The 21120-nt window shown below is 47.7% G+C and overlaps 1 protein-coding gene across 1 annotated transcript in view; it reads right to left on the bottom strand.

The window, feature by feature from the left end:
• WNT11 (Wnt family member 11) overlaps positions 1 to 21120 on the bottom strand; it is a 72772-nt gene that overhangs the window by 45411 nt on the left and 6241 nt on the right. The window contains 1 exon segment of the mRNA XM_048495084.1: positions 7211 to 7312. Coding sequence (XP_048351041.1) covers positions 7211 to 7287 — 77 coding nt within the window. The 5' untranslated portion in view covers positions 7288 to 7312.

Below are 21120 nucleotides of genomic sequence, written 5' to 3' on the forward strand. Positions count from 1 at the left end.
TGAGTCTCATTACAGGAGAGAAAGAGGGGGCATACATCCAAACTCTTCTTCTTCTAGGGAGCTAAGGAGCCCCTGGAATCTCAACTCTCCAAACTAGAGGGATCAGTCCCCCAGAATATGGTTTTGAGGGTGGGCTGTATAACATTATAACCCACTGAGGTCCCCCTGCCTTCTCTAGGCTCCATCCCTAAATCTCCAGGGGATTCCCAGCCTGAATCTGTCAACCCTAGCCCAGTGGTGGGATCCAAAAATTTTAGTAACAGGTTCCCATGGTGGTGGGATTCAAACTGTGGCGTAGCACCAGTGGGGCTGGGCTGGGCACGACGGGGGCGTGTCCAGGCATTCCAGGGCGGGGCATTCCTGGGCTGTGGCAAGGGCGCAGCCGCTGCGCCAGTCCTTGGGCGGGAAATGAATGCACGCAGGCGCAGGCTGCCTACCCCAGTCTAAAATCCCTCTTCTGCTTTTTTCACTATTCAACTGCACGCATTTTGATCATGTCAGTTCCTCTAAGTAATTTAGACTTGTTTTGGAGTTCGGTGACTAAAATATAAAGCTCTGGCTCAGATAAGCAGGTGTTTTATCCCCAGCTTCAAAGAGAACAGCTGTTCGGAAGAACAAACAAGACCCTTGACCAGAAAATGAATCATGCTTTTTGATCGACCAGAAGGACCTGCTTTCTGGGTACTCATGCAACAGGTGTGACCTTCTCAAAAGGAAGAGAACTGAAGTCAGAGGAATTCTACTACAGGTGTGTAATATGCACTGTCTTCATATTTTAAAAAAGACATTCCCCAGATCTTCTCTAAAGACAGAACGGGGGAGAAACTGCAGCCATGTTTTACTGGGATTACAGCCATTCCACTGAGCTGGAGAGTATGTGTTTTTGGCAAAATTACTAGCTAAACAGACAGGGGTCAGACTAGGCTAGCCAACTCCCAGGTGGGGCCTGGAGATCTCCCAGAATTCCACTTGATCTTCACACTACATAGGCCTGTCCCTCTAGAGAAAATGGATGCTTTGGAGCATAGGTGTCAAACTCGCGGCCCTCTAGTTCCCATCATCCTCTGCCAGCACTGCCAGAAGAAATTCATAGCACTCAAATTCATAGCAGAGTGGGGATTGAAACCCAGCTGTCCCCGAGCCTCTAATTTATGTTATGTTTGTATTTTTTTGTAGGTCTGACGCCGCACCTTTACCCAGCAAAAGGCCGGACTCGGAGTGGTTAACATACATAGTTAAAACACTACCCAAAACCATTCGGCATCCAATCAAAACAACAATAGCAAACAAAATAAACATTAAAGCATAGCTGTCAATATTTTCAACGATGTTGGCAAACAACTTAAACTAATAGAGTACTGACGAAAAGCCCCCAATATGAATTACATAACACCTCCCACTCCAGTGATAATGTAAATGTACAGCAAATGGGGGAGGGGGCAGATTAAGAACATAACAACTAGCCTGCTGGATGAGACCAGAGTCCATCTAGTCCAGCACTCTGCTACTTGCAGTGGCCCACCAGGTGCCTTTGGGAGCTCACGTGCAGGAGGTGAAAGCAAGGGCCTTCTGCTGCTGCTGCTGCTGCTGCTCCTGAGCACCTGGTCTGCTAAGGCATTTGCAATCTGAGATCAAGGAGGATCAAGATTGGTAGCCATAGAGAGGCCATCAAGTTGAAAAAACCACAGCTACCTCAACCAAAAGCCCGGTGCAACATTTCTGTCTTACAGGCCCTGCGGAACTGAAGCAAGTCCCTCCGGGGTGTTGTAACATGCAAGACATCACTCCAGGCCCCTTCCGCACCTGCAGAATAATGCACTTTCAATCCACTTCCAATGCACTTTGCAGCTGGATTTTTCTGTGCGGAATAGCAACATCCACTTGCAAACAATTGTGAAAGTGGATTGAAAGTGCATTATTCTGCATGTGCGGAAGGGGGTTCCTCTGGGCCCTTTCCTGCCAGAAATAGTCAGTTATCCATCTGCAGTCTCCCTTCGTCTTAGCCCAACACAGAAATTTAGCAGATGAGAACTTTGCCACATTGACGTCAGGATCTCCAAGGGCGATTCCGCACACGAGTAAAATAGGTTCGACCCAGTTCCCTGAGAAGGGTACTAACCTAGGTCGAAGCCATTGTTGTTCCCCACTGCAACCAGCTTGATCCCAGCTCGGAGGGTGGAATCATCCTGTGCCTCTTTGCCGCTCCGTTCTGATTGGCTACTGTTCTACGGCCATGTTCCGTCTATCCCCACACACGTTATAAAAAAATTACCACAGGAATGGAGGGACGAAGGTGGTGTTTTTTGATTGGCCAGCTGCACGCATGCCCGAAACACTCAGCTGTGATTGGCTGAATGGGGGACTCCTGGCACCAGAGATTCGAGCTGAGTTCGAGCGGGGTTCCCTGAAAAAGTAGTAGTTGCCAACTGGAGTTGGAAATTTGACCCTTACACGGGGCGAAGCTGGAACAAAACCACGTCGATCCCAGTAGTTGTGCGGAGCACTTAGGTCGAACGCAGCTTGAACTTAGGTCGATAACGCAAGTGCGGAATCGACCCAATGGTGGTTTAAAGTGGAAACGGGAAGAGGGAGCGATGAGTTCTTCTGCATCAGCCTTCAGCTTCCAAAAAACTCTTATCTATCAACGGCCAATTCTGCACAGGGCAAATATAACAGGTGCAGGATGCTACATAACCCGTTTTTTGGGGGGAGGGACCTGCCGGGGGGCGGGACTTCACACAGGTCCCGCCCCACAAACGAGCCTGCTTGCAAAAGATGCACATCAAAGAATCAAACAACTTTCAAGTGCAATACATATTGCAGTGGTGGCGAACCTTTGGCACTCCAGATGTTGTGGACTACAATTCCCATCAGCCCCTGCCAGCATGGCCAATTGGCTATGCTGGCGAGACTGATAGTCCACTGTATGGAGTCTCCCTACAGCTCTTTCTCTTCCCCAAACTCAAAATTGTTTATTTCGCACCATCAGATGCTATTGGCACTCCCTCCCATAACCTCTTTTTCTTGGTTTTATAGGTCAGGGAAGGCTGAAAAATTCATAAGATAACAAACAAGATCTCGGCTATCGAACACAAGACAGAGACAATGGTACACCGCTGATTCACTGATTTTGTCTTTCTCCTGGTGCCCGCGTCCTTTCTTTGATACATTTGCATGGATGTTAGTTGCAAAGGGTGGCCACAATTTTGGAAATTCAGGCACTGAAAGGGCAATTTAAATACCACATGCAATGTTGTCGCGACAAACTCCATCTCCCGAGCCCGCGTTTGGAAGAATGAGCAGCCATTTAAGCGGTATGTTCTGGAACAAGAGATGGTCCCTTTCGAACAGAGCTAGCTGGGCCTTGAACATTATCGGAAAAGGGCAGGCGTTTAAACAGATGACAAAAGCAGATGATAAAACAGATGGGACGGTTTTGCTTGCGGGGCAGGAACACTGTCCTGACAATTTCTCCCTCTGTTTGTACTCCCCGTGGTTTTATAACTCTGCACTAGACTCTTTGACACACATTTTTTTGAAACACAGACCTATTTTTCAGGCGATGTCCTCTCTCCAGGCTTAAACCACAGATCTTAACTGTGTTTACATAAACAGGCTGAATTTGGGGGCAGAGCAAATTTGCTCTCCGCTGCCCCCTTTAGGGCAACCATTAAAATGGGCTGTACCACAGTTGCCATACAGTTCACCCCCTACAGCAGCCGTTTTCCCCCTGATCTCTGCAGTATGGAGATCAGTGGTTTTACCCAGGCCTCGCCAGGAGACTGGCAACCCAAGCTTGTGTTACCAATGCTCAAGAATATCCCTTTGCATTGATGTAACAACATGCAGCATTTACAGTCTGCTTTGTCTGATGACATTTCTTACGACACCCTTGTAAGGTAGGCCAGAGCCATCATTCCCTTTCTGCAGGGACCATTGAGACTCAGAGAGGGCACGTGTCCAGTTGCTTTGATCCAGTTTGTGGCAGAGGCGGCAGTTAGGGTTGCCAGCAACCCTAACTGCATCTTTAATGGAGGTTTAACAGGACGTCATTTTGCCAGGTGATGTTCATGAAAAGTTCATCTAGAAGAAGAAGAGGAAGAAGAGTTTGGATTTACACCCCACCTTCCTCTCCTGTACGGAGACTCAAGGTGGCTTACGAGCTCCTTTCCCTTCCTCTCCCCACAACAGACGCCTCGTGAGGTAGGTTCGGAGCTGAGAGAGTTCCAAAGGACTGTGACTAGCCCAAGGTCACCCAGCTGGAATGTAGGAGTGCAGAAACACATCTGGTTCACCAGATCAGCCTCTGCCACTCAGGTGGAGGAGTGGGGAACCAAAGCTACTGTTAGGCCTCTACTGAAGGTCTTTTGTGCACTTTTGGTTTGTCTTTTGTGGAGCACACCTTCCCTTTGGGCTAGATTCTCAATTATGAATCATTTTACCCCTCTTCAGAAGACATGCGTTCTCAGATCAGAGCTCCACAGTTCCCAAAGTGGGCAAAGCAGAAGAGAAGAAGAAGAAGAAGAGTTCCCCTTTCTCTCCTGCAGGGAGACTCAAAGGGGCTGACAATCTCCTTGCCTTCCCTCCTCACAACAAACACCTGTGGTGGGGCTGAGAGGAAACTCCAGGCTGTGACTGGCCAAGGTCACCCAGCACAATTTGTGTGGGAGTGCACAGGCTACAATCCGAATTCCCCAGATAGCCTCCACGAAGCTCAGGCGGCAGAGCTGGGAATCAAACCCGGTTCCTCCAGATTAGATGCACGAGCTCTTAACCTCCTACGCCACTGCTGTAAGTCAGCATGAAGTAAGTCAGGAAGCGTTACTCTTGATTTGGGATTTCCAGTTGCTCCCTGCCTTTCCTCGCCCATATAATAGCTCTTCCAGCCGGGATCTGTTGGGTTGTTTCGTTTTTGTTTTTAATTCACAACGGAGGTCCGGCAAAGATTTGTAAGTACCATGGTTTATTTGCTCCTCGCGATGAATTATCTGGCAGCACACAAACACAAAAAAAGATGGCCGGCAATCTCCCCAGAGTGAGGTTGCAGGGAACAAAAAGGAAGTGGCAGTTGGTCAACTCAAAATGGCAGTTCAGATTGGTCAGGTTGGAGGCACTCCACTGCAAAGCAAACAGCCACACCGAAAGCCGCAGCGGCACAGAAGTCCGAGGAGAGAGGATATTTTTCCTCCAGACTGCTGGCTTAACATGAGGGACAAGATTACGACAGAAAACCATAACAAGCTCTCTGCTTCTTTCCAGCCAAGGCAGATGTTCCGTTCAGCTTTCCTTCGACTCCGGAGAATTGGTCTGCCCACTCATTTGCAAGCTTATGGCTGCAGCAGACGAGGCAATTTTTTTTAAAAAAGTAAGAACTGGGGATAGAGGGAAATTATGTGGTAATTCTCATACTGAAGGTGAGGCAGAGTGGGGGGGGGGGTGTCCAAAGTTATAGGACATGGGGGGGCGGGGTGGAGAATTCAGCTCCTGACAGTCATGGGTAGGGATTTTTTTTAAACCTGGGACTATTTTATCCAGGGCCCTTTCCCCACTCACCTTTTGTTGCGCGCTAACCTTGCCAGTGGCGCGGGGTCAGTGGCACTCTCCCACTGCAAGGCAACAACACAACCCGCCCGATTCTGCCCTCTTAGCCCCCTCGGCTGGCAGCCATTGAAGCTCCTCTTTTTTGAGCCAGAGAGCCTTTTGGATAACCTTAGCAGGCGGCGGGGCAGTGGGGAAGGCGAGGTGGTTGCGGTTTCCTTTTCCGCCCTGATGGCGTGGACCCTCCCGTCAATCAGGGCATGGCGTTATGACTCTTGGCGGGAATTGTTTTAAATTTTCCACTGGACGAATCCTCGACTATTTGTGGACACAAGATGTTGACAAGATGTGTCCTGAAATAGTCGAGGATTTCCTCAGTTAGCCCAACAAAACTCCGCCGCATCACAGCTTTACTCGCCATGCCTGATGAACGAATCCATCATCAGCGGTGGAAAAATCCTAAACTTGCCAGCAGCCAATCAGGACACCCCTGAGCGGATGCATTGAAGTCACTGCCGCAACAACTGCTGCATTCTCAACAGTCATTTAGGAAAGGCCGGAAGCTGCGGTGGGGAACATGACCCCGCGCCGAAAAGGTCCTGCAGCAGACGAAACCGGTAAGTCTCCACATTATTTTTAGAGTGGAGAAACCCCCCAGGTTTCTCCCTCTGCGTAGCCCGTTTCTTTCCAGGAGCCGAGTTAGGACCAGGAGGTGTTACTCCAGTTTGTTCCGCAAGAGCCCGGGTCTTTTGTATTTAGACCGCAAGCGCATCCCTCTTGATTGGTCGACTCAGAGCAGTAAGGTGGGAAAAATAAACTGGTTCTGCTCCTGTGGAGTTTGCACAGTCGCAGGGTCACCCCGGGATATTTGAAAAGAATTGCCAGTTTGGCGATTTTTGAAAATCCCAGGTTAAGGGAAATATTGCGGGGCAACACATCCCAGAAAGGAGAGGGGTACGCCCTATCCTCCAGAAACAGGACTCCAATCCATACCTTCTGACTTTTGTACACAGCAAACTGCTCTATCTGACATTTCCATCACAGAAGTCTAAAGTCACCTCAAGACTTAGCCCATTTGATGCAGGGATCGTCCAGACAAACAAATCTGTTTGGTTTGCCCCCTTTACGGTTTGGGTCTTCATCCCTGGTCTCACATCCAGAGGTGGGATCCAGCAGGTTCTCCTGAGTTCGAGAGTAGGTTACCTAATTATTTGTGTGTGTGCCGAGGGTTACTAATAAGGTGATTTTGCCCGCGTGATTTTGCGCCCAGTTCACGCCCCTCCTCTCAGCAACAGCGATGCCAGGGCAAAGCGATCCTAGCAGGAGGTGCACTTTGCCGGCGTCGCGTGGCAGCCTCGCGCGTACGCCGCCGTTTCCCATCCAGGACGGCGCCCGGCTGCGTCACTTACCACAACCCGCCCAGGAATGCCGCCCGCACCTGTCGTGTCCCACCCAGCCCCATTGGCGTTGCGCCACAGTTTGAATCCCACCACCATGGGAACCTGTTACTAAAATTTTTGGATCCCACCACTGCTCACATCCCGTCGGTTCTGCGAACGAAAATGCGTGAAAAGTGCGCCGCAAATTAAAAGTCTGGCTCTCCTCCCACAAATTTGGGCCCAATAACATGAAAAACTGCGAAAAAAGATGCGGCGTGTGGATATGGACTTACAGCCATTTGATTCCATTGCAGGTTCCGGTCTGCAAGACGAAAGCCAGGAAGAACGCCACCGAAAATTGATGCTTCATCGTCGTTCCTCTGTAGCTGCCGACACTACCTTTGGAAGAAGAAGGCGGGGGTGGGTGGAGAGAAAATAAAAATGGACTTTGAGAGAAGAAAATCGTTTGCTTTTTAAAAAAACAACAACAGGATGTCTTCTGACAATAACCCGAAACCTAGGTAGGCGATGCGAAGATAGCAGCGCCGAAGTGTTGGCGATCGGCATAAAAAAAGAGCGAGATAAAAAAAGGGTGGTTTATGAATCTGAGCGAATTCTGATTTCCCCCTCCCGAGCCCCCCCCCAACACCCCGTTCTCGATAAAACTTTGTGAGTCAAAGAGACAGACAAGACGTATGGCTTGAATTACAGCCGTGCTCTCGAGCTGGGTCGCATGTTTCCGCTTAGCGCTCGACATATGGTGAGATTTTGGTCTTTATCCTAGCTTTATTTTCTTCCTTGAAAAATGTGTGTGTTTGGCTGAGAAAAAGAGGAGGGGGAGGGGAGGGAGAGGGAGAGATATATGGAAAGATCAGATCTCACGTCTCCCTAGAGGTTTTGATCGTTATTCTTTTCACTTGCAGAGATATTAGAAAGGGAGGTGTCGGGGCAGGTGCGGGGGGGGGGGGGGCACCGCTTTCCAGCAAGACTGATTGCAAGCTGACGGCGAAGCCCTCTCTGAGGATGTCAAGAGGTTTTTTGGATGGGGCGGGGACGCCAACCTCCAGGTGAGTCCGCCATCTTGTTAACTCAATTGGGGTAGGTGCACCTGAAGTCAGTAATCACCAAAGGTCTGTCTGCACCTCATAGGTTAACCGGCCGCCTAGTGGCTTACAGGCTGCCATTCAGCCGGTTAAGCCACCAGGTGCAGACTTTGGTTGGTTACCAACCTCCAGCTGAGGCTTTCAAATCTCCTGAAATTGTCAATGATCTCCGGATGACTGACTGTCTTCCCCTGGAGAAGATAGAAGGTGGGACTTTATGGCATTATACCTCGGTGAGGTATGTCCCCTCCCCAAATCCCACCCTTTCCAGTCTCCCTCCTGAGATCTCCAGGAATTTCCCACCTGGATTTGGCAACATTGGAGCTGGAAGAATTTCTGGATGGGGTGTTGTGGGTTTTCCAGGCCGTATGGCCGTGTTCCAGTAGTAGTATTTTTGCCTGCATCTGTGGCTGGCATCTTCAGAAGATCCTCTAAGGATCACTAGACTCCTATTGATGCAGCCCAGAATTGCATTGGATTTCGTGGCTGCCGCATCACACTCCTGACTCATGTTCAGTTTGTGGTCTACTAAGACTCCCGGATCTTGGTTGATCTCTTGCTCTAAATTCTGAATCTGTGTGGTGTAGAAGTAGATAGAGTGGCTGACTAGTACCCTGGGTGACCTGGGTTCGAATCCCCACTTCTACCATGAAAGTTTACTGAATAATCTTGGGCCCTTCGCAGCGTCTCAGCCTAGTCCCGTGGTGGCAAACCTTTGGCACTCCAGATGTTATGCACTACAATTCCCATCAGCCAATTGGCCATGCTGGCAGGGGCTGATGGGAATTGTATCTAGATTATAAAATTCCTGCCAGAGCTGAAATATGTCCTAAGTTGCTCTGAGTCCCAACTATGGGGAGAAAAGTGGGATATAAGTAAATAAATGCAAATGCAATTTTGACATTGTTTGGCTGTTTAGCTACGAATGGTTGCTCGATTCTGCTGTACAAGAAAAAAATATCAACAAATGTTCGGGATCCTTTCTTAATTCAACTGAAGATATCATCAGGATATCCGGAGCTCTGCTGGATCGGACCAAAAGTCAATTAAGTCCAACATTCAATTTTGTCCCAATGCTCAAGCCACAAGGGCACAAAGCCAAGAAGCAATATTCAAGGTACACTGCCTCTTAACATGGAGGATCAATTTAGCCAATGAATTTAAAAAATCATTGATTGGGAGAAAAACATTATTGAATTGCCTTAAAGCCATATAAGCTGAACTGTTATATCAACATGCTTAATGATGTATGAAGAAATGCATTTGGTGGCCGTCCTGAGCGAAAACAAAGAATCATTTCCTTACTGGCTGCAAAATTTTGCATCTCTAAGGATGGTTTGTACAAAAGTTTTCCTTTAAAAATTTTAAGCAGACACCTAAAAATGCCATGTATGAATGAAACAAACATATATGTAGATATGTGTCTCAGATAGCAGGCCTGTCTATATTAAACTGTCTTTGAAATCTCAGTTTTAATTTGATTCTCTCCCCCCACCCCCACAATCAGGTTTCAGTTTTTAGGATCATGAACATAACCATCCAAAGCTTAGCATAATGCACTGGGTTTTTTTTAAGTGTTCAGAACAGTGGCGTAACTAGGCAAACTGGAGCCCTGGGCAAAACCTGAGTTTGATGCCCCTCAGGCGATGCCTGAGTGCAGCGCTTGACCCCCCTTGGCCTTCACGCCCAGTGGCATATCTTTCAGGGTATCTTTAGGAGACTCTCCTAATGATACCACCCAGGTTTGATTCAAGGGGTCAAAAGTTATAGACCAGGGGTAGGGAACCTGCGGCTCTCCAGATGTTCAGGAACTACAATTCCCATCAGCCCCTACCAGCATGGCCAATTGGCCATGCTGACAGAGGCTGATGGGAATTGTAGTTCCTGAACATCTGGAGAGCCGCAGGTTCCCTACCCCTGTTATAGACCCTCAAAAGTGTAGACCCATCTCCTATTAGCTCCCATTGGAAACAATGGGAGATGGGGCACCCCCTTTGGGAGTCCATAACTTTGGACTCCCTGAACCAAACCTCACCAAACCTGGGTTATAGCATTAGGAGAGTCTCCCGAAACAGCCCGGAAAAACACAGAAAATACAAAAAATCCCAGAAATGAACCTGCAGTTTTTGCACCCCCCACAAGGGGGTGCCCTGGGCAACTGCCCACTTTGCCCAATGGGAGGAACACCTCTGGTTCAGAATATGTCTCTTATATTCATAATTAGGCCCCTTCCGCACATGCAGAATCCACTTTCAATGCACTTAGCAGCTGGATTTTACTGTGCGGAAGAGCAAAATCCGCTTGCGAGCAGTTGTGAAAGTGGATTGATGTGCATTATTCTGCATGTGCGGAAGAAGCCTTAGATTTGCCAACTGCTAGTTTGTCCCAAAATTGCAATTGATCACCAGGCTCCTTTTCAGGATTAACTTTGAGACATTACACCCCGCTGGGGTCCCTTCCCTTCCCTCCCCAGGTCCCACCCCCCATCTCTTTTTTTAAAATATAATTTTTATTTTATCAGCAAAAGATACAAACACAAAAAAACCCACAACCCCCTACACATCATACATTGACTTCCAGCTATCTCCTCTTTGATTAGAAGTGACCTCTAGGTTCATGCATATTCCATTAGGACAATAATTCAATCATTGTTTCATAAATGTATTCTGGTGGTTACAATCTACTGTTTTCTTTGGATTTCAAACCCTGCCACTACTTCTCAACAATCAAGAAAAGTCTAATAGATTGTGCCTGTGTAATGTTGGCTCAGTCGAAACTTTGGCCCACCAATTATTATATTGTCCCAAACTTCCTTTATTTTCAACTGATCTCCCTGATTTATTTAGATTACTTTATTTGCTGGATAATCCAGATCCTTCTTTCTGTGTAACAGTGGCAGACTTCCTTTTGGAAGTTATCAAAAGCCAGCGGTATATTTTTTACTTAACATTTTATTCTTTGTTCTGTGTATCCATGTTTTTACAAATTTTTCTCTTGCTGTATTTATTTTTATTGTTTATTATCAAGCCAATAAAGGCTTGATTGATTGACTACTTCTCTATCTGAATAGGTTTTCAAAAGATATTCCGCAAAAGGTTTCCAGTTTTCTAAAAAACAAAAAGTTCAAACTATTGTCTCTTAACAATGCCGTCAACTTCGCCATTTCTGAATATTCCTAACTTTTCAGAATCCAGTCTTCTTTTGTTGGTATCTTACTATCTTTCCATTTTTGGACATGTAAAATTCTTGCTGAAGTTGTCATATACATAAACAAAGTTCCATATTGCTTAGTAAAATAATCTCTCATGATTCCCAACAGAAAACCTCAGATTTTTAAACTTTTATCTTCAGAATCTTTTAAAATTCCTTAAGTTCATCTTTATGCATCTTTGCCAGTTTTGGGGTGTTAAACACCATCTGTACATCATCTCATAATATTTCTCCTTCAGATTATAACATGCTGCAAATGTTAAGCCATTTTTTCACAATCTCTCCTGCTGTTCCATCTGAACATTACGGCCAACATTTCTAGACCATTTAATCATTACAGACTTAACCACCTCATCTTCCATTTCTTAAATCTCCAGGTATTTCTCAAACCAGAGCTGTATCATAATTTTCATGCTAGTGTAAAACAACTTAATGACCTGCCACAGAGAAGAAGATCAAACAGAATTCTCAGAAGCCACCCTAGTTCATAGGCGAGCAGAGACTGGAACTCGCAGCCTTCTACCTGATGTTGCTAAACCACACCCTAGCTCAGCCTGAATGCAGGTGGTGAGATAACAGGTACAGGGATGTCAGCCTCCAGGTGGGACTTCAGGACCGGAGTTGGATACTAACATTGGAACACGCTCACCTGTTGAATTTCTGACTATAGCTCATTAGTCATTTTTTTTATTTTTCTTGCATTTTTTCTTTAAGGTTAGATATGGAGTACAAGAGTATGCAGATTCCCTCATGAGTAAGATTGGACCCTGAAATTATATTACATTTACCTGTTGGATTTCTGACTGTAAGTCACAATGTCAAAAATATTTTTTTTGGTATTTTTTCAAGTTGTATTGGCAACCCTAGATAGGTGATAGTTCCCCAACAGAAACCAAAGATGGTTTGGAGCGCTGAACCTCAGGGGGCAAAGTCAACCACCCCCAAATGTCAGAGATCGGGGTTATCTAAAACTCTTTAATAACAACTGTCCAGAATTGCAGGCATAAGCTATTTAACGGGGTGCCTTTTAATCCTCCTTGAATCCCAAGCGAGGAAGGGTTATCAACAACACAAATGAAGAAACAAAATACTGAGCTTTAATGAGTACAAATACATAGAAGAAGAAGAAGAAGAAGAAGAAGAAGAAGAAGAAGAAGAAGAAGAAGAAGAAGAAGAAGAGTTTGGATTTATATCCCCCCCTTTCTCTCCTGTAGGAGACTCAAAGGGGCTTACAATCTCCTTGCCCTTCCCCCCTCACAACAAACACCCTGTGAGGTGGGTGGGGCTGAGAGAGCTCCGAGAAGCTGTGACTAGCCCAAGGTCACCCAGCTGGCGTTTTGCAAGGCATGAAGGCAGTGGTGGGATTCAGCCGAGCCCGCTAACGGCCCAAATAACCGGTAGCTAACCGGGTTGAACCCACCACCCCAGTGGTGGGATTCAGCGGTTCCATAGCGGTTCAGCGAACCGGTAGCTAACGTGAAACTCCACCCGAGAATGAACAGCGAACGGCGAGGGGGCTTTCCAAGCCCTGGAGGAGCAGCCTGGCAGGAAGGCACCAGACCACTCCGGGGCTTGGAAAGCCATCTCGCTTGACCTTCCAGGCCAAGCTGCACCTGACACCTTCCCTCACCTCCCCCCACCCCCATCCCCAGCCAGTCACATTCCTCGGCAGCAGCCAGGTAAGTGGGCAGCGAGGGCGAGTGGCATGGGGGGGGGGGGATGTGGAGGGGGGGAACGGAGCGGGGAGTGAACCGTTAGATAAATTAATAGAATCCCACCACTGCATGAAGGTCAGAGGTGGGATCCAGCAGGTTCTCACAGGTTCCCGAGAGTAGGTTACTAATTATTTGTGTGTGCCGAGAGGGGGCGACTAATGGGTGATTTTGCCACGTGATTTTTGCCTTAGTTACACCCCTCCTCTCAGCAGTAGCGCGCAGAACTTGAAGCAGTCTAGCAGGAGGTGCACCGGTGTGCGTGGCAGCCTGCGCCTGCGTGCATTCGTTTCCCGCCCAAGGACCGGCGCAGCGGCTGCGTCCTGGCCACAGCCCCGCCCCGGAATGCCCGGCCACACCCCCGTCGTGCCCCGCCCAGCCCCATTGGCGCTACACCACAGTTTGAATCCCACCACCATGGGACCCTGTTACTAAAATTTTTGGATCCCACCACTGATGAAGGTAAATAATATCACCTGGTGAAAAACATACCATAAGGTATTTGTTAAAAAAGAGAGGAATTTTTCTTCTCCAGACAGTCGGCAACCATAATTATTTCCTTGAAGGAAGTGGTTCTGGACATTGGCAGTCCTAAATGCACCCTTACTAAGTCATCCCTACTGTGGCAAGACTTAGCCCCCGACAACACTCGGACAGGGTCAGACGCCGACAGAGTAATCTTACTCAAGCTGACTCTAAACAAACTTCCACTTTATTCAGTGGGTGCTAGTCTCAGGAAAACAGAAGAGAAGAAGAGTTTGGATTTATAAACCGCCTTTCTCTCCTGTGAAGCATCTCAAAGGGGCTTACAAACTCCTTTCTCCCTTCCTTTCCCCAACAACAGACACCACAACAGCGAACCGGCTGAATCCCACCACTGCCTTCATGCCTTGCAAAACTTTAGCTACGCATTGTGAGGAAGGTGGGGTTGAGAGAGTTCAGAGAAAACTGGGGCAGGCCCAAGGGCACCCAGCAGGCTTCATGCGGAGGAGTGGGAAATCAAACCCAGTTCTCCAGATTAGAGTCCACTGCTCTTAGAATTGCAATTCTTAAATGGAGGGTTGCCATCTTCCAGGCATGGCCTTGAGATCTCCCAGGATTACAAGCGACTTCCAGATTATGGAAATCAGCTCCCCTGGAGAAAGCAAACTGTTTTGGAGGGTGAGATTTATACTATTGTGCAGCAGTGGCGTAGGAGGTTAAGAGCTCGTGTATCTAATCTGGAGGAACCGGGTTTGATTCCCCGCTCTGCCGCCTGAGCTGTGGAGGCTTATCTGGGGAATTCAGATTAGCCTGTACACTCCCACACACACCAGCTGGGTGACCTTGGGCTAGTCACAGCTTCTCGGAGCTCTCTCAGCCACACCCACCTCACAGGGTGTTTGTTGTGAGGGGGGAAGGGCAAGGAGATTGTAAGCCCCTTTGAGTCTCCTGCAGGAGAGAAAGGGGGGATATAAATCCAAACTCTTCTTCTAAAGAGGCCCCTCCCTTCCCCAAATCTCCTGTAATTTCCAGACTCAGAGCTGGCAACCTGGCCTCCTAAATGAAGTCCAGATTCGGTCCTGACTTTTAAACGAGCATCTTACATCTGTTTAAATCAAGACAACAAACTGGCCCCCCCCCCCCCCAATACATTGCCTGATGGCAAATGGCACTCTCCCCTTCTTTGACTCCCCCCAACCTGATGTTTTATGACCACGTTTCAATTCCTCCAGTGGACTCTGATTGTGGGAAGTTCATTCTATGAGAATGCCACGGAGGAGAAAGTGACACTTGGAAACGGTTTCGAGGAATGACTTTTCCTCGATACCGCATTGTCCATGCTCTGGTGTACACATTAAAGTTTTCATCCGGAGCGTCCCATCGGCCTAAGAATCCATTCTCTCTAAATGCCATTCCCGGAAAAGGACCATTATAGAGAACAGGAGGCTCGTCTTGGCCGCCTTCCCCGTCTTGGTGATTTCTTCTTCTTTTTTAAAAGAACAAAAAACCCCATTGCTACAAGGATAGATAACGCCAGGCCGTGGGCGGTGGGGCGGGGGGGGGGGGGTAGCGACTTTCCTCCTGTCTCTTGCCTCTGCTTCTGCCCTTTATCTTCCTCCTGAAAGATGCTCACTTGAAAACTTCATCCCTGAATACGATCCAGGTTTCTCTGAAGCTATTTCGGGTTCCTTTTGTTACTGTGGTGGACTCCGGCTTCTTAACTACACTTGAATAAAGTTGTTATATTCCAGAGATGAGATTCAAAAGACCCTATTGAAGCACGCGAAGTCCTTTTTTTAAAAAAAGAGCCTTTAATGAAATATTATTATACAACATTCATAAAAATCAGGACACAACAGGTTACTATCATAGGCCCCTTCCGCACATGCAGAATAATGCACTTTCAATCCACTTTCACAATTGTTTGCAAGTGGATTTTACTATTCCGCACAGTCAAATCCAGCTGCAAAGTTGAAAGTGGTTTGAAAGTGCATTATTCTGCATGTGCGGAAGGGGCCTCCCTGAGCAGCGGAGTCTTATTTGATAAACTGGGTTTGTTTCCCCGCTCCTACACATGAAGCCTGCTGGGTGACCTTGGGCTAGTCACAGTTCTCTCCGAACTCTCTCAGCCCCACCTGCCTCACAAGGTGTCTGTTGTGGGGAGAGGAAGGGAAAGGAGCTTGTAAGCCGCTTTGAGACTCCTTACAGGAGAAAAAGGTGGAATATAAATTGAAACTCTTCTTTCCCCATTGAATTAGGCAACATGTTTTTGTGAAACAAAAGTAAATAATTTGTAATTTTAAAACAGCAGGGGGAAAGCGGCATTTTAGAAAAATTTCCCTCTCCCTTTATCGTACTGGAGGAATGCTTTCTCCAAGATGGCACACCGTTACGAGTTAAAAACGAGCAACGTTTTATTCTCAGAAAACTGTTTTGATGCAGATGCATCAAGGCGTAGAAATGGCTCAACTTTGACTTTGTAATCCAGGCGTTTTTACTGGGCAAAATAGAATCTGCTGGACTGTTCCATCAAACTCAGTTTTATTTTGAGCAGGTAGACCAGCCCCCCCCCCCCACATAGTGCCCCCCAAGTGTTTTTAGGAAGAGGGTGGAGCCGGGTGGGTCTTTTGCCCAGCAAGGCTTCTGATTGGCTGCTGGAGATTTGATTAGCTGTGCATATTTTTAAAATGTTGCTTCGGCAGCAGTGGCCACTCCACAAGGATCTGCACTGTGTGACTGAAGTTAAGCTGCGGCAGCCATTTTGCGGCTGGCTCCGCCTCCTGTGGCAGCCATTTTTGGTGGCCATTTTGTAGCAACACCCACTATGCCATGCCAAGAATTCCACATGGGCCCAAAGAGGTTATGGAGCTCTGGGGTAGATGATGAACTGATTAATTCAAGCCCCAATTAGAAAAAAGTCTGAAATAAAACAATATACACTGAATTATTTCAGCTGGTGACAGTCACCATATTTCTGTCCCAAGCTTTCAACAGTGGGCCCCTCCGCTGGCAAGAGGCTAACTAGGGTTCGACATTGATGTCCCGGAGAATCGATTACACTGAGCTCGACTCCTCTGTTACTCCGCACAGCAGCTGACTCGTGTCTCTGGAGCTGAGTTCAGAGGGCGGGATTACCTCCTCGCATCTTCCGCTCCTCATTCCCGATTGGCTGCCATTCTATGGCGGGAAGCGATAGAGTGTCGTCCCTTTTCGAGGTTTACCGACATAGGAGCTTCACGTGGGAGATATTATTTTTTTTGAGAGAAAGCATTTCTGCGCTGCAAACGAGTCTCCCGTTCTGCGCATGGCCGAAATACTGCACTGTGATTGGCTGGCTGGCAGAGTTGAAGCAAGGGAGATTCCGCACTCTGCCGGCTTCGGCTCGAGCGCAACCCAAGTTCTCCAGGAAGTTGTACCTCCCAGTTGAGCTCAAAAATGTAACGGTGAGGGGGGGGGGGAGCCAAGACTAGAAGCTTGAGTCGGCATTCGGACTGTCTCGCGGAGGTACCGAGACCGGACCTACGTCGAACTAAGGTCGAATCCTACAGTGCGGAGGGGCCCAGTATTTCCAAGGTAGCTTGTGGCATCCATTAACACAATAACAGACTTAGTGGCATTGTTCCGTTGGATGAATTGCTAAGTTTTATTTCTGAACTAGCTACAGAAACGACATCGGCCAAGTTCTATCTTCCACTATTGGATGCGTAACTCGGCCTGCTTGCTCTTTAAAATAAGCCAATGTCCCTGAGAAATGCAGAATGACTCGATGGCAGGTGCATGAATATCTCGCTGTGTAAACCAAGAGCCACTGGTTTTACAAGCTACTTGCTTGTTTGGAACTGCCACGGAGTTAAACGTGCAACTGCCGGGGAAATTGCTAAGGGGGGGTGGGGGGTAGCCGAGGGAAGCAGATCCTCCAAGCTGGCAGAGATGTTGTTTGCGAAAGGTGAAAAGTCAGGTCGGAGGTCAAGCCCCAAACAAGCGGCCCTTGTTATCCCCGAGCCTGGCTTGTCTTCTGTGAATCTTCGCACATCTGCGCAATTGTGTTTTTGTAAGAGAGCTGCCCCGCCCCTCTCTGCAGGTTGCTCTGGAGCAAGAAAACCATCCAAACAGAAATCTCCTGATCTGAGGACTGTGCGCGGCATTTGTTCAGAACGCAGCGAGTGGCTATGAATCTAATTACAGAAAGACAGACAGGGAGCCGGCATGAAGGAGAAAAATCCCAGCCAGTTTGGGTCTGCATAAGAGAGGGGTGTCTACAGAGGTGGGATCCAGCAGGTTCTCACCAGTTCCCGAGAGTGGGTTACTAATTATTTGCGTGTGCCGAGAGGGGGTTACTAATTGGGTCTGCTTTTCCGTTAGAAATTCCATTAGGTCCAAAAATCATAAGGTCCTGTTGTTTCCTATGTGGCTGGTTAGCGAAGGTAGAAAACGGGATAATTCTGCCTGTCGGGCTGTTTTAAAAACATGTTTTAGAAATACGGTACAGTTCCTTGTTTAAGGAAAGTATCCTCCTTTTGATTTCTAGAAACAAAACTAAGTATTTGAAAGTATTAAGTATTTGACAGGCAGTCAATTAGAGGAGAAGTAGTTGTTTCTGTTGGCAGTAGACGATAGGACTTGCTGTAATGAGTTTAAATTATGGACAGAAAGATACCAGCTGGAAATTAGGAACTTTTTTTTTACAGTAAGAGTTTTTTACAGTAACAGAGAAATTATCAATGCCCCGCCCCCCGAATGCCCGGCCATGCCCCCGTCGTGCCCCGCCCAGCCCCATTGGCGCTACGCCACTGTTTGAATCCCACCACCATGGGAACCTGTTACTAAAATTTTTGGATCCCACCACTGGGTGTATATCTGAAAGCTTCCTCAAGACTCCCTGCATTAAAAAAAATAGCAAATCAAGATCCTCCAGGTTTGGGTCTCCAACGTGGTGCCTGTGGGCGCACAGTGCCCGCCAGTGCGTTTCTTGGGTCCCCTCAAGTGTGTATAGCTAGCTGGGGCTTTTGCACAGCAAGGCTTCTAATTATCAATGTAGATTTAAAGGCATCCTATTAAACAGAGCTTCCGTGTGAAATTCTGGAGAGTTAGAATTGCATATCACCTCAATTTCTGACATTAGGGCGTTGACTTTGTCTCCTGCTGCGGCCATTTGGTGGTTGCACCCACCACCCTGTGTTAGAGTTCCTCAGGCTCAAAATTGTTGGGGCCCTGGCCCTAGGTCGATTCCTTGACTCCTGACATGCTAGGTTTCTGCATGTGGGGAATTTTCTTGCTAAGGTAGGGTTCGTACTCTCTGCTTGCCACCTGCAACCTTGTGTTTTGCTTCCTTGTTCAAGAAGGAGGCAGGTCACAACGTGCTTCGATTTCCTCTGCCCTCCTTCCCTTCTTTCCACTAGCTGGAGGTTGTGTGGTGGTGATCTTCCAGTATTGGACCCCCTGTGGTTTTTACACACTACAAATTGGGCAGGAGAGGTAAGGGGAGATGCTGTTTTCAACTGCAGCCTTGTGCCCTAAAAATTTAGGAACAGGTTCCCATGGTGGTGGGATTCAAACTGTGGTGTAGCGCCAATGGGGCTGGGCGGGGCACGACGGGGGCATGGTCAGGCATTCTGGGGGCGGGGCATTCCTGGGCTTGGGCAGGAAACGAATGCACGCAGGCGCAGGCTGACACGCACGCCGGTGCACCTCCTGCTAGACTGCTTCAAGTTCTGCGCGCTACTGCTGAGAGGAGGGGCGTAACTAAGGCAAAAATCACGTGGCAAAATCACCAATTAGTAACCCCCTCTCGGCACACAAAAGTAATTAGTAACCTACTCTCGGGAACCTGTGAGAACCTGCTGGATCCCACCTCTGGAAGGAATACATTTCTCCTAGACTCTGTGGTATCCTGCCCTTGAAAGCTGCCATTTCTGGGTGATCTGGTCTCTATTGCTTGGAGATCAGTTATAATTCTGGGAGGGTCCCAACTCCCCGGTTCTCCCTTGGAAGTGATCAATTCAGAAGAGTCTGCACCGCTTGGCTATTCCAGTGGGAAACAAGCTCGCCTTTCTTTCAAATCTCTTCAAGCCCACTACGACTGCTTAAAAAAAATAAATCAATATTCCATGTCTCAAAAGTGACTACAATAAAACAAACTAGAGGTCAGTACCTTTTGCCGAACGTAACTGCAATGTGCATTCAACATTTTCCCTTAAAGTCTGTCGCCCAAACTACACAGTCTGCTTATAACATTCTCGCCGATTGCAAAACACCATCACACGAACTCTACAGGAGTTTCGCAATAGAAACAAACAGTGTACATGAACTCAAACTGGCCGAATGACTCCCAATTGTTGTCAGTCGTTATAGTGGTTTGGGTGCACCCTAAAATATTTGGTTGGGCTTGACTGATTTTGCACAGGTCAAATATAACGGGGTCGAGGTCCTTTCTGAAAGTGTTTGGGAGGACATTCCCACAGAACTGCCCCCCCCCCCCAATGCTTCTAACTTGTTATATTTGCCAGAACCTGGGTTAGATGAAAGCCACTAAATTAACAACTTTCCCCTTGTAACCTACATTTCAAACTGTGTGAGTGATGGCAAGCAGGATTCTGTAGGCAGCCACTATTAGAGTGGATACATAATGATAGCCAGTGTGGCACAGGGGTTAAGAGCAGGTGGACTCTAATCGGGTTCGATTCCCCACTCCTCCACATAAGCAGCGGACTCTCATCTGGTGAACAGGATTTGTTTCCCTGCTCCTACATTCCTGCCGGATGACTTTGGCCTAGTCACAGTCCTCTCCAAACTCTCTCAGCCCCACCGACCTCACAAGGTGTCTGTGGAGGGGAAAGGAAGGGGAAAAGAAGAAGAAGAGTTTGGATTTATATCCCCCCTTTCTCTCCTGTAGGAGACTCAAAGGGGCTTACAATCTCCTTGCCCTTCCCCCCTCACAACAAACACCCTGTGAGGCGGGTGGGGCTGAGAGAGCTCCGAGAAGCTGTGACTAGCCCAAGGTCACCCAGCTGGCGTGTGTGGGAGTGTACAGGCTAATCTGAATCCCCCAGATAAGCCTCCACGGCTCAGGCGGCAGAGCTGGGAATCAAACCTGGTTCCTCCAGATTAGATACACGAGCTCTTAACCTCCTACGCCACTGCTGCTCCTTTGTAAACCGTCCTGAGTTTCCTTACAGGAGAGAAAAGCGGAGTATAAATCCAAACTCTTCCTCCTCTTCTGTTCTTGCTTAGCTTCTGAGATCTGATAAGATCGGGTATACCATACCACCTTTCCTCTCTGGTATCTGTGATCCCAAAAATAAAAAAGGGAGTCAATAAAACAAAGATTTTTATTCCATCAGAGCTCACATCTGCTGGACTATTTTAGGGTGCACCCAAACCACTTTAAGGCACGAAGGGATTCCTGTTTTATTTTGCTGCTACAGCCCGACACAGCTGGAATTATTTGAAGGCTTTTAGTGACTCTTCCCGTATAGGTCGATTGGGCTTGCCCTGGGTCACTTTGCGGGATTACAGTTAACAGAATCCAGTTGCTCACCTCCCTGATCCTCTCTCTCTCTCTGTCTGACGCGGTGAGTGAATGCTGTTTTAATCTTGTTTTTTTAAAAAATCCAAATGTTTTCTGCAAAGCCTCAATCAAACCAAAACCATGCACCCTTCGGTGTTTTCCGGTCCCGGAAATGACCCGATGCCCAC

This window comes from Sphaerodactylus townsendi, linkage group LG04 (genome assembly GCF_021028975.2).
Source record: "Sphaerodactylus townsendi isolate TG3544 linkage group LG04, MPM_Stown_v2.3, whole genome shotgun sequence".
NCBI classification, from domain to species: domain Eukaryota; kingdom Metazoa; phylum Chordata; class Lepidosauria; order Squamata; family Sphaerodactylidae; genus Sphaerodactylus; species Sphaerodactylus townsendi.